Source organism: Schistocerca gregaria, chromosome 4, assembly GCF_023897955.1.
Source record: "Schistocerca gregaria isolate iqSchGreg1 chromosome 4, iqSchGreg1.2, whole genome shotgun sequence".
NCBI classification, from domain to species: Eukaryota; Metazoa; Arthropoda; class Insecta; order Orthoptera; family Acrididae; genus Schistocerca; species Schistocerca gregaria.
Window position 1 is genome coordinate 209050181 of NC_064923.1, and position 16282 is coordinate 209066462.

Below are 16282 nucleotides of genomic sequence, written 5' to 3' on the forward strand. Positions count from 1 at the left end.
CATGGAATATGTTGTTTCTCATATTGTAAACAAATACATAATTGGAGTTGAATCCGAAACCTTGGGAATTATGGTCTGACATTTACTCACGCAACGTGCCTCACAGTAATATAAATATTTCCTCTCTCTCGACAGTAAAATATGTTCGGTTACTGTGCATTGTGCGCTGTGATGGGATAAATGAAAGGACAGAAAAACACTAGGAAACTCAAAGAGGGGATGAAGAATTTGTATCAACGAATGAAACACAAGTTAACACCTAACATTATGAGAACACACATAAAATTACTTACATTTTCTACATCTACATCTACATCCATACTCCGCAAACCACCTGACGGTGTGTGGCGGGGGGTACCCTGAGTATCTCTATCGGTTCTCCCTTCTATTCCAGTCTCGTATTGTTCGTGGAAAGAAGCATTGTCGGTATGCTTCTGTGTGGGCTCTAATCTCTCTGATTTTATCCTCATGGTTTCGTCGCGAGATATACGTAGGAGGGAGCAATATACTGCTCGACTCTTCGGTGAAGGTATGTTCTCGAAACTTTAACAAAAGCCCATAACGAGTCTTCCACTGGAGTTTATCTATCATCTCCGTAACGCGTTCGTGATTACTAAATGATCCTGTAACGAAGCGCGCTGCTCTCCGTTGGATCTTCTCTACCACTTCTATCAACCCTATCTGGTACGGATCCCACACTGCTGAGCAGTACTCAAGCAGTGGGCGAACAAGCGTACTGTAACCTACTTCCTTTGTTTTCGGATTGCATTTCCTTAGGATTCTTCAAATGAATCTCAGTCTGGCATCTGCTTTACCGACGATCAACTTTATATGATCATTTCATTTTAAAACATTCCTAATGCGTACTCCCAGATAAATCATGGCATTAACTGCTTCCAGTTGCTGACCTGCTATTTTGTAGCTAAATGATAAGGGATCTATCTTTCTATGTATTCGCAGCACATTACACTTGTCTACATTGAGATTCAATTGACATTCCCTGCACCATGCATCGATTCGCTGCAGATCCTCCAGCATTTCAGTACAATTTTCGATTGTTACAACCTCTCGATACACTACAGCATCATCTGCAAAAAGCCTCAGTGAACTTCCGATGTCATCCACCAGGTCATTTATGTATATTGTGAATAGCAACGGTCCTATGACACTCTCCTGCGGCACACCTGAAATCAGTCTTACTTCGGAAGACTTCTCTCCATTGAGAATGACATGCTTCGTTCTGTTATCTAGGAACTCTTCAATCCAATCAGACAATGGGTCTGATAGTCCATATGCTCTTACTTTGTTCATTAAACGACTGTGGGGAACTGTGTCGAAAGCCTTGCGGAAGTCAAGAAACACGGCATCTACCTGTGTCTCTGCCCCCCTTAGTCTCGTGGACGAATAGCGCGAGATGGGTTTCAAACGACCGTCTTTTTCGAAACCCATGCTGATTCCTACAGAGTAGATTTCTACTCTCCAGAAAAGTCATTATACTCGAACATAATACGTGTTCCAAAATTCAACAACTGATCTGCACATCTGTTCGACGTCCCTTCTTGAAAATGGGGATGACCTGTGCCCTTTTCCAATCCTTTGGAAAGCTACGCTCTTCTAGAGACATACGGTACACCGCTGCAAGAAGGGGGCAAATTTCTTCGCGTACTCTGTGTAAAATCGAACTGGTATCCCATCAGGTCCAGCGGCCTTTCCTCTTTTGAGCGATTTCAGTTGTTTGTCTATCCCTCTCTCGTCTATTTCGATATCTACCATTTTGTCAGCTGTGCGACAATCTAGAGAAGGCACTACAGTGCAGTCTTCCTCTGTGAAACGGCTTTGGAAGAAGACATTTAGTATTTCGGCTTTTAGTCTGTCATCCTTTGTTTCAGTACCATTTTGGTCACAGAGTGTCTGTACATTTTGTTTTGATCCCCCTACCGCTTTGACATACGACCAAAATTTCTTACGATTTTCTGCCAAGTCAGTACATAGAACTTTACTTTCGAATTCATTTAACGCCTCTTGCATAGCCCTTCTCACACTACATTTCACTTCGCGTAATTTTTGTTTGTCTGCAATGCTTTGGCTATGTTTATGTTTGCTGTGAAGTTCCCTTTGCTTCCGCAGCAGTTTTCTAACTCGGTTGTTGTACCACGCTGGTTCTTTTCCATCTCTTACGATCTTGCTTAGCACATACTCATCTTACGCATATTGTACGATGGTTTTGAACTTTGTCGACTGATCCTCAACACTATCTGTACTTGAGACAAAACTTTTTGCGTTGAGCCGTCAGGTGCCCTGTAATCTGCTTTTTGTCACTTCCTACGTTTATTAATATTTCTATTTACGGCTGAAATCATCGATGCAGTAACCGCTTTATGATCGCTGATTCCCTGTTCTGCATTATCTGTTTCAAATAGTTCGAGTCTGTTTGTCACCAGAAGGTATAATATGTTATCGCCACGAGTCGGTTCTCTGTTTAACTGCTCAAGGTGGTTTTCAGATAAAGCACTTAAAAAAATTTCACTGGATTCTTTGTCCCTGCCCATTACGAACGTTTGAGTCTCCCAGTCTATATCCGGCAAATTAAAATCTCCACCCAGAACTATAACATTGTGGGGAAATCTACTCGAAATATTTTCCAAATTATCCTTTAGGTGCTGATCCATAACAGCTGCTACCCGGGGGCCTATAGAGACATCCAATTACCATGTCTGAGCCTGCTTTAACCGTGACCTTCACCCAAATCAATTCACATTTCGGATCTCCGTCAATATCCTTCGATACTATTGCACTTCTTATCGCTATAAACACGCCTCCCCCTTCACCGCGTAGCCAGCCTCTGCGATATACATTCCAATCTGAGTTTAGGATATCATTACTGTTTACGTCTGGTTTCAGCCAACTTTCAGTCCCTAGTACTAATTGGAGGTTGTGACCGTTTATTAATGAGAGCAGTTCTGAGACCTTTCTATAGACGCTCCTGCAGTTTACTATTAGCAGATTAATAATGTTATTCCCTGTTGCATTTTGCCTACTCCTACCTTGCCGCGTCTCAGGAGGCGTCTTGTCGGGCCTATGGAGGGAACTCTCTAACCTAAAAAGCCCCCCTGTGCACTCCACACGCACCCCGATACCCTTGTAGCCGCTTCCGGCGTGTAGTGCACGCCTGACCTATTTAGGGGGACCCTACATTTCTCCACCCGATAGCGGAGGTCGAGAAATTTGCACCCCAGATCTCCGCAGAATCGTCTGAGCCTCTGGTTTAAGCCCTGCACTCGGCTCCAAACCAGAGGACCGCGATCGGTTCTGGGAACGATACTACAAATAGTTAGCTCTGATTCCACCCCGCGAGCGAGGCTTTCCGCCTTCACCAATTCCGCCAACCGCCTGTACGAACTGAGGATGACCTCTGAACCCAGACGGCAGGAGTCATTGGTGCCGACATGAGCAACAATTTGCGGTCGGGAGCACCCAGTGCTCTCTATCGTCGCCGGTAAGGCCTCCTCCACATCTCGGATTAGACCCCCCGGCAAGCAGACAAAGTGAACACTGGCCTACTGAACGCTGGCCTACTTCCCCGACATTTCCGCTATTTCCCTAAGGGGCTCCATCACCCGCCTAACGTAGGAGCCCCTAATAACTAATAAACCCCTCCCCCCGTGTGCCTGCTCGGACCTTGCTGAAGGAGCAACCGCATGTCCACTCACAGGCAGAGCGGGCGATGCCACACGGCCAGCCTCCACATTTACCCTCCGCCGCCTCGTGCGCCGCGAATGCCGTTGAACCCGTCACTCCCCTTGGGGAGAAGGTGGCCCAACCGCGCCCGGTACCCGCGAAGATGTCTCGACAGCAGGGACAGTGGGTGAAGCATGTAACACCTGGGGTGTACCTTGCGACACACCAGACTCCCCACTGCCGCTACACTCCGAGGCAGCAGCCTGAGCACGGCTGACCGCGGCCATCAACACGCTCAGCTTTTCGCGACGAGTGGCCAGCTCCTCCTACGTCCGTACACAGCAGTCACACATCCTATCCATCCTAAGGAATCAATTTACTGAAGAGACTTAATCAACTTTTAACTAGACTGCTAGTTCACTATAGGCGGCTGATTATTGACTAAACTGTGATTGCTAACCACTTCTTGTAGAAAACAATGAAAATAGCGCTACCTGTTCTGGACTGTATTGAAAACAAACACTAGCACTACTGGCACTATAGTTGACTAAAGGGACTCTCTCTGACTGTATTAAAAACAAACACGAAATCTATGGAACACTATTAATAGCACTCGACAATTAAGGCTTCCTAAAAGTAAAAACACACGGAAGAAGAAGTGACAAGTAAGAAAAATACACTTAATACTTAAATTAAGGTAGCTCGCTGCACATAAGACGTGAAGCAGACGACACTGACTCATAAACTAAGCACTGCGAAAATTCCCACAACACGAGGTCACTTCTCAGTGATGATATCACTATTCCACGTCACACTGGCACCATCAGGTCTTTTACAGCATCTTTTTTTGGCAAATAAGGTTTCGACCATCCTCCGAATATGAGACGACAGTTGATCACGACAAAATTTGACACAAAATCCCAATCTGAGCGATGTACTATACGCATTCATGAAGCAATGGGTGAATGTGCAGTATTATAGACTCAAAATTGCGTTTCAAGTAAGTGAAGCAGCCAGTCTGATATCTTACTTACAGGTCATAGGTTTTAATGCAGGTAATAGTTCGTATCGTTTTATTAGCTTGTAACTTTATTTTCTAAACCGTCTGTGCCAATAGTTTAAAGTGATTTTAGATTTTGGTTTGAATAAAGTTTTTTTTCTGTCTGACTCAAGTAAATAACATTATTATCAGCTAAAATAGAACGTGTAATAACCGAATCATGAAAAGTTTTCAGTAAAATATAAAAATTGTCTTGGTGTGAATATTGGCAACAGTCCTTGTAAGTTAGTTAGAGGTATACAGCACCAGACACTTTCATCAGTTCGGTATATGGTCATACGCATTAAGAAACCACCCGTGTCATGCTCCCCGGACTGCGAAATGCATCCAAAAAGCATAATTAAAACAGGGCCAAACGCAGGTCACTAATTTACTATCAGGGGAAAGTTCCAGCCAGCAACAAAATTTGTCCCTAACGTATATCGAAACCAGTGCCTCGTGTTATGACCAACCGACAGAGGGAACTGACTAAGTGAGAAGAATTACATTTAATGAAACTTCTGTGAAAAGGGTTTGTAAAACTTGCATCATTGTACCTCTACACTTCGGTTAGTGGTTTCTTTTGTACCTTTGCATATAAGTTCGTAGATATGGTTGTCACTTTCATCGTTATGCATTAAGTTGATGCATAGGTTCGTAGCGTTTTCTCACATGTTATGTAGAGTTAACACATACACGTACCAGAGACGTAAGTCATCAATAGCATTTTCTCCTTCACTATTTACAACAATCTGCCAACGCCGGGATAATTTTTCGAATTTAGGACCGTAGAAATCTCGTGGTTTTGAGACGAGGAACTCGTCGTCTTCAGACGGCATTTCCATTAGGAAAGGAAGTTCCTTGAAGGCTGTTCGATAGTGAGCGAAAAAGGTGAAAATCTGAGGGCACAAGATCTGGTGAATAAGGTCGGTGTGGTATGACTTACCAAACAAACTTCTAGTGTTTTAGAAGAATGCGGGAGGGTGTTATCGTGGACTGGCATTACTTCAGGCAGTCTTCGTCAATATTGTTCTTGGATGAAGTCTGAAAGATGTCTCAATTCTTGAAAATTAATGTCAGCAATGGTGGTTACATCTCGAAGAAATGCCATTAGAACGGATGCGCAACCTTATGTTTTGAAAGATGCGCGCAGGTCTTTGTACGGGAAGTTTCTGCTTTGTTTGGGCTCAACCGTTCCTTTACGTCCCTTATGTTAGCATAGAGAGACCATTTCTCGTCAGCAGTAGCTTGCTCTACCCATACGCCGGTTTTTAACCTACCCCCTTTGATGCAAATGGCGCACAATAGTGAAATACCACAGTTCATCAGATTTCACCGTTCTCAAGTAGAATGACATCCATCATTATGGATTACTGATTTTAAACGTTCTTCAGCAAACCCGGAAGTTCTTCCTGAACGTGGACACTCACTAATGTCACAACGATTATCTTGAAAACAAGAAATCATTTTCTTGCCGTGCTCTGCCCCATGGCATTTCCCCACACACCGTGCAAATGTGTCTGGATGCCTCCGCTGCTCTCACCCTTCTTCTGAAATCTAAGAGAAGAATATGTTGGAAATGTTCCGATTTCTCCACTTGGCACTCCATTTTCTAGCGTCCAGAGTTCCACTCTTTATCTCCAGATGAGAAGATGACAATATGTAATCCCAAATAGTAACAGTGAACTACAAATAAACAATGACAATCTATAAATAAATCCATAGCTATCGGAATACCGAAATGAGAAACAAAAACGCTGCCAACTCATGGACTAACGTAATATAACTGAACCTAAAGGCTCGATTTGAGCAACAAAAACTGGCTTCTTTCATGATTCGTTGTCTTAAATGCCATACGTTCAGGAGTGTACCCTATTCCTAATGCAGTTGTCGGCCAGAGTGGCCATTTGTTCAAGCAATGGGTTAGAGCATCCAATAATAAGATGAGGTGGCAAGCGTCGTCTATGTTTTACGTGGTTCTTAGGACTCACGTGATAAGCCAGTGTCTGTGCTCTTCTGCATGTTCATGTAAATTCTTGAACAAGCATTAAAAGCAGATCAAAAGCCGACCCAGAGTCTCATTTCCATATGAACACCAAATCTACCTCCGAAGTCGTTTTGTACTGTCTCCAACCCCAGAGACCTGAAAAATCTCATCTTGGCTACTCTCATCACAATTTGCCACTCACGTTCCTAAGAAGCGTGACCTCAAATAACGCGTCACCTCCAAACCGAGAGATTCATAGTACCTTGCGATAAACGTAGGGTTACTACAACGGAAACTTATAATGAATATGCTCTCTCTGTCGTTTACGAAATTTCCTTCTGCTTTCAATCCCTGTAATTGATCATATAAGAAACCAAGCCTGTTTGAAAAGTGTTCGAAGTAGTGACATGGAAGAAAACAGAATGCGACTTTTCGATGCTCGTAGAAATAGTGTCTGCAGAAAGTGCAACCAATCTGCAGACGAAAATTCCTTTTCTTTATTAACCAGCGGTTTAACTGGCACAAAGAGTCATAGTTTCATAGTATGGTATTTTATCTATCTTCAGCAACTGCAGTCGCGTATAATGAAATAATAAGCAACCACTTGCACACAATAAATTTAATTTCTTTACCGATATGCGATAGGCATAACTTTCCGAAGAAGGTAAACTAAGTGCCCGAAATCGGTAAAGAATTTAAATATCTTTTATGCAGTCAGCTGCTTCTTCTTTCATTACAGTTTCATGTTTACCATCTGTAGAAGAACGTAACCGGAATTTGGTTGCAATAATTAGACGTTTGTTGTTTGAAACTGATAATCAATATTTTATTCAACTTAATCTCCATTTCTCCCACCTTTTCGGCAGGCTATGAATGCCGCACCATAAAAACAGTTCTTCTTTTGAAGCGGAGCAGCCAAAGAGTCATTTTCGTACATTTTCATACGAACTGAAGCGTTGTTCAGCGAGAACGTGTCCCGGTGTTGCAATTAGACGATAATTGGACGGAGCCAAGTCTGGAGAACTGGCCGCATGCCCTAGTATTTCCCAACTGAACGCCTCGATCGTTTTCCTCACCCGCATTGCTGTGTGTGTTGTAACGTTATCATTGAGCAATATGCCTTTGTGTTGCCTGTTTCCATATTCCGGTCGTTTTTCACATAATGCTCGATTTAAATCGATCATTTGCTGTTGGTAGCGATCAGTATTAACGGTTTCACCAGGTTTTAGTAGCTTCTGATACTACCAAACACAGACTATTATCTTCGATGTTTTACCTGGATTCACCCATGATTTACGACGCTTAGGATTGTCAAAACATATCCATTTTTGATCACCTGTCACTATTCGATAGAGAAACGACTTTCTTTTGTGTCTGGCGAGCAGCATATTTTACAAGTGGTCTTTCTAGCTGCTTGCTGTCTTTCCTTCAGTTCATGCGGAATCCATTTTCCCGCCTTTTGTACCTTTTCCTATACCTTTCAACCAAACAGAAACTGCTAATGCGTCGCATTCAATGGTTTCGCAAGTTCCTGTTGAGTTTGATTGTATCATCATTCAATAAGGCTTGAAATTCGTTGTCTTAGGATTTTTTCGGTGGTTTCCCGCGCTCGTCGTTTCTCACGTCGAAATCACCAGGTTTAAATTTTTTGAATCACTCGAAACATTGTGTTTTCCCAAGACCATGTTCGCCGAAAGCTTCGACAACCATTCTAAGCGATTCTGCTGCCGTTTTCTTCAAATTATAGCAGAAAACCAATGCTGTCCGCAAATCTTAGTTCGTAGGCACAAGACTCGACATGTTTACTGGTTTCAAACAGATACCAGTCTATGGAACTTGTGTTACTGTATGTTGATATTCTTCGTCAGTCGTTACAGGAAGTAGATGGCGCTGCAGACGCGGTCTCACTGATGTCTAGCCCCATCTATAGGGGAATTCCAGTTTCATACTTCTACACCTGGTCTAGGAACGACCTTTGCAGACCACCCTTGGCCGCAACAGGCACATGATGTATGCCGACGTCGAAAGAGGCTCGAGTGAACGTGACGTATTCTGTGGTTTCAGTTCTCCAAAAATCAATGCTGGAGAAATTAGTGTTTCCAAAGATACTGATCTCTTTCGATTAGTTAACGATTTATACTTTCCATTCATTTTGCGATCCATGTGGTTCCTTTAGACGAAGCAGCTCGAAGGAATTGTGCTTTAGGATTTACAGCAAAATGGCAATAGGAATTCCTCTTACAGTTTTCATATGAAGCATATGCCGATTTCTTTTTTTTTCCGGAGTACTGTTACTGATGACTACCTTATAAGAAGAGGCTGTGGTTACTGTTAAGCTACCATGAAATTATTGTCGACTTATATAAGAATGTGTTTTATGTTGTTACCTTCACACAATGTCGAAAATTCCGTGAGGATTTTGGATGGAAGAACGTTTGAAATGGTTTACATACAATACAGATTTTTGTGCTCCTCATGTTCACGCGTAATGGTGAGTGCTTTTGAATCATGATCTTTAAAGCTTCATAAATACTGGTTTTCATAAAAATTGTACATCATTTTTCATTTCTATTCACCATTATGTAGACGTAGTTTGATATTTCGTACAAATAAAAAATTACTCTATGAAACCATTTCCAATTCCTATTATGTGTACAAGCTAAAATAACATACAGTATAACAACTTCTATTGTTACTTGCAATTTTTATAGTATACTCTAACTGCTCATGACATGCTAGAAGCATTTTCCTGTGTGAGCCAAACCAAACTGACCTCAGCTTCAGATCCAATATTTAAAATTGTATCTTTTAATGGATATCAACAAATCATTCTATTCATATACTGGGGATGGGCATATGGCACCTGCATAGAATGACGGCGAAAGAAGTTGCGAAATACGAGGGACAGTCAATAAATAATCCAATGTATTGTTTTCTCGGAGAGTTTCGGTCGAAAAAATGTGGAATTTGTTGTTCGCACACACTGAACTTTTTCTGGAAAGAATGGTTAGGACACTATAAATGCACGCTACAGGTTGAAATTCACTTACGACCATACTGATTTTAGTTCTGAACGCTTTGTCTCAATACGTTAGTCGAATGATATGATGTTACCTGCACAACGCCTCGGCAGGGATCAGTTTCGATTTTAGCGTTGTGTATGTAATGACCACGACACCGAATGGACAGTAACTTTTACGTTTGCCTTCTTATTCCCCTTGCACCAACTAGTGCAACTAACTTCGTTTTCTTTTCACGAAATCATTAAATATTGTGACCGAAACATTTGTTCACTAACGTTTAGTGTGTTGTAGAGTTACAAGAATGCCTACTGAATACAATTGTAAAAGTCTTCAAGTTAGTTTCAAAAGAAAAGTTGGTTTTAACATTAGAGAGGTACTTGGTACAACTGACAGTAAGATGTTCTTAGATTCCACGTATTTAGTGAACCAACCTACCTTGCCAGTCATTAAAGTATAATCTGACCTACAACACAGCTTGATAATTCTCCTACACAACTGCCATTGGTTAAAGTCGAGGTTAAAGTCCTGTTAAATGGCAAAAAATGTCCCAGTGTTGAAAGCTGATCGAGCTATGAAGCCGTGAAAATGCAGTTCGCTTTAACTTTTGGAGCTACCAAGACACATGTACGAGTATTTCTAAACAAGACATATTTTCCCAGCAGCTACACGTCGTCGCCTGAGGCTAACGGATCTGAGTTGTCTTTATTTGGTGTCGGTGCTTACAACTAGGATGCGGTTGTGTAAATAGTTTCAATTTTTGCCTAGTACGTATAACTATGTTTTTGTCAGTAAAAATGCAATCTGCTTGAAGTGCTTTTCACAGGAAATGAGTATATTCTAAAAGTCAAAAGGCAAAAGAAAGTGTGAGTGAGGGAGAAAGAGAGAGATAGAGGAGGAAAAATCAAAGAGAACCTCTAATAACGAGCCAGCAGACAGCTAGATGAAATATGTGGCATCATGTACATCGCGAAACGCCCTTTAGCTTTTGAGCAGCCGGCTTGCACATATATGCAATTATAATATTTAAAAGACCAGAGCACTGTTAAAGAGGTGCTGACATTCACGCCTCGATTCTCTTGTCACCCCTTTTTGTGAGGAAAAGTGACAGTGGTAATCAAAGCGAATCTAACAAAACGTGATGCCGTCACAGGAATTTATAATTCAGCAGGAGGGAAAACGTTTTACTTTACAAACCCACACACATCAAATGGCACGGTTTCTGAAGTGAGTTACGTTAACGAATGGCTGTGCTACCTACACAACACGGTCTGCCGGTAGTCCAGCGTCTGCTTTGTTGTAATTTCAGCAATACCCAAACACTTTGTATAACAGTACGTTCTAATGTGAAATCAATACAATTATAGAGTTACTAAAATGGCAAAAAAGATGCAGCTACTGAAACGTTTACCGTGCTGCTATCGTCAATGTACATAAGGGTACATATGTACCCTTACAGGTTTATTAGAACCCTGGTCCACCTTTACTAATGTAAGAAATTTTTCGCTCACCTGTGTACATCTAAGTACCCTCGAATATACTCGCGATGCGTGTACGTATCTGTAGAGGAGAAATATGTCACTTCTTTGAAAGTTGAACACAACTTTCGTACCAAAGAAGTACAATTAAGAAAATGTGAGAACATTCCGTTACCATGATTTCTTCTTTACTGACATAACGTTTCACTTGTTTATTTTTGATAATGTTCTTGCTACATGGCATGTTCTTTACCACAGAGGGTCTCCTCACTAGGTATCTAAGGAAGGAAAACTATATATAAAAACTAGTCTAAAAAGAAAGTAACAGAGACGTCACTACAGAGGGAGCGCAAGCATTGATTACGGAAAATTGGTCGTATTTTGTAAAGAAATTATCCGCGATTTAACCTTATAGGAAATTAGGGAATACAAAGTAAGCCTAAATCACCGTACCCTGATTTGAGTCCTGTCTCTTAAGCAATACAGTGTGATTTAAATTAGTTGGGATATGAAATCTGGGATCCTAGCTTGCGACGTTGTTATGACAAATGTTTGTCTGCTGCCAAACACCATAGTGCCTTCTCTCCACGTCATGGAAAACCGCTTTAATGTCTCCGTCTCAAGCAAAAATCAGAAGACAATTTGAAATTTGCGTGCGATGTAGATATCTAATTTGCGTCTAAGCATGCTGGAAAGCTATTCTTAGTTCTCACAAGGAACAGAGCCGGCCGTTGTGGCCGAGCGGTTCTAGGCGCTGCAGTCTGGAAACGCACGACCGCTACGGTCGCAGGTTTGAATCCTGCCTCGGGCATAGTGCTCAGAGAGAGGCATTTGAACAAGGACCAGAGCTAATTTAATGTTCTTGAAACGAGTAAAATTTTCGCCTACGAGAAGTTGTTTCAAACTTACAACGTTATGTCTCGAAAACTACTGCAGTCACTCAAGCAGATTTTCCATTGATTAATAAATTCCGGCTCAAGAACGGGGCTTCCCGTAGTTTGGTATCGTATTTATTTTATTATGTATGAGGAACGGAAGATGGCTTTCTTTTTCACATGAAACTTGTAATAAATATAAAGCTTAAAAAGTCTGTCCTGCAAAAATCCCGTAAAATTTCTAAAATTGATTTAGTTTCTATAGTCTACAGTGCCTCCGCTACGCCCTTCCTTAGCCTACTTTCATCGCACATTAAAAGGTACGCGAGACTAAAAGTTATACGAATATTTACTGCAACATTTCAACTGAGATCTGGCGAGTACTATTATAAGAAAGATGCACTGTAATGTTACTGAGTTGACTTTGGAATCCGCTAATATCAGTCATGGCAGCTACGCAAGGCTGGAGCGAAATTTTATAGCAGCATCGTTGCAGTATTTTTCACGAGACCACTACGTTTGGCTTTTGACAGAATCGACAGAATCAACGTAACAGTCAATAACTAATAAATACTAATTACTGGTAACCATGTTATATTTCGTATTTCAGTGTATTAATCGTCCTTTAAGTTAACCAGAATTGTTCGCTTGTAGTTTGAATTCCCTCTTAAGATTGTTTTGATGATGTGCCTACACACACAGGCCAAACACGACGAATTAAAAAATACAACAATATCAAGGCAGAATTTCCACACTCCAAGTGATATATTACAACGAACAGTGGGGTGCTTCAACATGCCTCTACAGGAGAGGCTGCTAATGTACTCTCGTGTGGTGGCACGTTACTGATTATAACACTTTTGTGACATCATCATACAGAAAAAGCCGAACTTTTCGCAGTGACTCATAATGGTGCCATCGCCTAAAGATGTTAACCTTAGCGGCCCCGATTATGCCACATAAGAGTAGTGGGTTCTGTGCTAATAAAGGTTTTAAAACTCTCCGATCTCATTGTAATCAACTACACGAACAGGACACAAAAATCCACAAGCAATCAACACAACCACTTACGTGAAAAGATAAACGTAGAAAGCTGACGACACTCTTCACAAACGGAAGATACCAATGAAAGAAAGACAAGCTTTCCCGTTAGGCGCTACAGTCTAGAACCGCGCGACTGCTACGATCGCAGGTTCGAATCCTGACTCGGGCATGGATATTTGTGATGTCCTTAAGGTTAGTTAGGTTTAAGTAGTTCTAAGTTCTAGGGGATTAATGACCTCAGAAGTTAAGTCCCAAAGTGCTCAGAGCCACTTGAATTTCCCGTTAGGAGGTCGAACCAACACACTGGTGGTTTCTTAAACAAGTATGCCATATTTTCATTTTTTTGTTGGTAAGTGAATGTATATTATACGGGTACAAATTTTTTTCTAGCATTTAAAGACCATTTTCCTACCACGTGTGTTTATGTGCGGCGCTCACTTTTCTGTCACCCACTTTTTTGCATATCTCCTAAATTGCAAGATAGAGATTTTTTTTTTACTCCCGAGTGTGTTGGCTAACCTTGGAATTCAACGGTCGGTATTCTTTTGTTTCTGCTGTTTGTGAACAACACGCTTTCAAAGATGCGGTTAGTTTTGTTCAAGTGGGATAGCGAATAGTTGTTATAGAAAACTTGCAGGTATACTATGGGCAAGCAATTAGGAGAAATTTAAAAAAATCTGGAGGCAATGAAGAGAGATGTCTGGGCATAGTCTTCCATGGGTCCTCTACTGATGATAAGCCATGTCACGGATTGTGTCCATCAGGAGGCAATTCGTGGTGCAAATACAATAGGACTCAAGGAACTGGAAAATCTTATTCTCACTAGCATTCTCTTCCTGCTGCTGTTACTACAGCAATTAAGCCTGTTCTCGGAGACTTGGCTCATCCTGACCTTCTAAGGAAATGTCTGCATGGGTAGACACAGAACCCAAGTGAATGTTTCAACAGCATAATTTGGAACCACCTTCCTAAAACTGTATTTGTAGGCATGCATACAATGAAACGAGGAGTTCATGATGCTGTTATTACATTCAATTGTGGTAATATGGGAAAATCTTTGGTACTGAAAAAGCTGGGAATTAATCCTGGTGAAAAGATGATCACTGGGCTGCCACATTGCGATAAAATGACGATAGCCAATGCAGACAGGTCTGCATCTAATATGGCCAAGAAAGCAAGACAAACATCCAGAAAGATGAAAAAGAAGCTGGAAGACTTGCTACATGCCAAAGGAGGGCCATTGTATGGAGCAGGACAATTTTAATTAACTGTAAATAACAAATTTCAAAAGTTATTTTCTTTAAGGGGCCGACTTCGAGAAGGAGAGGCACCACAGGACATTTTAATTTGCACTGTCTATACTTTTACAAATAAATTCATAAAACTTTGTCAGCATGACCAGGAAGGATTCGCGATTCACATTCATAGCAGTGGAAGTCCAAAAATACGAAAAAATAATATTTTTTAAATGAGAAATTTCATGATTTTTTTTCACTTACTTTAGCTGCATTTGTTGCTATAGGTGCACTTTTCTTCATAAGTAAGAGAGATTCTTCGATGAATTTTGCACAGCTTACAAACCATATTTACAGGTGTTTGAAACTATAGAATTTATTTAATCTATGGAAAAATGAATGGGCTGTTACGTTTTAAACTTAGTGTTAAGTTAATTACCTCAATTTTTACCACAGTTTTTAACAGATTTGGGAAATTCTAGAGTTTCATACACGTGTAAGTATGGTTTGTATGCTGTGTAAAATTCATCGAAGAATCTCTCTTACTTACGAAGAAAAGTGTACCTACAGCAACAAATGCAGCCAATACCAACTCAAAAAGTGATGAAATTTCTCATGTAAAAAGAAATTGTTTTCTTATGTTTTTGAACTTACTGTGCTGTGAGTGTGAATCACGAATCCTTCCTGCTCATGCTAACAAAGTTTTATGAATTTATTTGTAAAAGTATAGACAGTGTAAATTAAAATGTCCTGTGGTACCTCTCCTGCACCTAGTCGGCCATTTCAGGTCCTACCCCCCTTGAAGTTAATTTAACGCAAGCTAAAATTTTCAGTACATATGCCGCATTATATCAGAAACTATCATAGATAAGTGAATGAAATTTTCAGAGACTCTGCATAACATAAAAAGCCACCTCTGGTAATACATTAATTAATATTCTCCCATTAGAAAGTTAAAAAAAATTCTGCAGACAAAACTTAATATTTTTTGTTAATAAATTTTATTAAAAGTATTTCTTAATAACTATAAAATGGATAAAGTAGATTTTAGTACAGTTGACTCTATCAGCATCATGTAACATACAGTAAAATATTAAGGTCCTGCAGCAAGTAGTTTTCTCAGAAATGAATGAAGATAGGCAGGGTGGGGTCCCCCTAACTGAATCTGTTTACGTTTGTGCAATTCTTGGTACTCTGGAAGCAGGAGGAGGGCGGCGTACCGTACCTTGAGTCTGCCGGTCTCGAGGATGACGAGGCAGTAGTCGATGCGGCCGGCGGCGAGGAAGAGCATGGCGTCGGCGCGCCGGGTGCGGAAGCGCATCTCCAGCTCGGTGGTGCTGCGAGCGTCCTGCAGGGGCACCGCGATGTAGCTCGCCCCGTAGAAGGACGCTGCAACAGCAGAGCAGCCAGGGCCGGCGTCAGCCACCGCACAGCACGCACCCCCCCCCCCCCTTTTCCTCTTTCTCCCTCCATGCATCCACTTTCTAAGTTCCTAACAGCAAGATAGCCTGATTTAGGGAACAGTAGGATAATGTGTTGCGTTCTCTTATTGGTAGGTGTGGGCATTTCCTGTCACTTACAAAGTGGAGACAGGAATCATTTCTTTATTTACAACAGTTTCATATAGATCTACGTTATTACTCTGCAATTCACAATTCCATCCACTCTCGAACAGAGCGCAGGAAAAACAAACACTTAATCTTTCTGTGCGAGCTCGGTTTTCTCTTATTTCATGATGATCGTTCCTTCCTACGTAGATGAGCGCCAAATATACATGTAACACATGGTGAGGAAATAATAAATAGGGTGGAAACTTTAATATATATATATATATATATATATATATATATATATATATATATATATATATTTTTTTTTTTTTTTTCACGCTCTGAGGAGAAAGCTGGTGACAGAAATTTCACGAGA

General features: G+C 41.1%; 1 protein-coding gene across 1 annotated transcript in view; it reads right to left on the minus strand.

Annotated features, from left to right (window-relative positions):
* The window catches only part of LOC126266933 (chondroitin sulfate proteoglycan 4), a 551011-nt gene extending 535269 nt beyond the window's left edge, over positions 1 to 15742 (minus strand). Inside the window, exon 1 of the mRNA XM_049971625.1 lies at positions 15582 to 15742. Within this exon, the coding sequence (XP_049827582.1) occupies positions 15582 to 15677 (96 nt within the window). The 5' untranslated portion in view covers positions 15678 to 15742. The remainder of the gene's footprint in view (positions 1 to 15581) is intronic.
* Between the last annotated feature and the right edge of the window lie 540 nt (positions 15743 to 16282).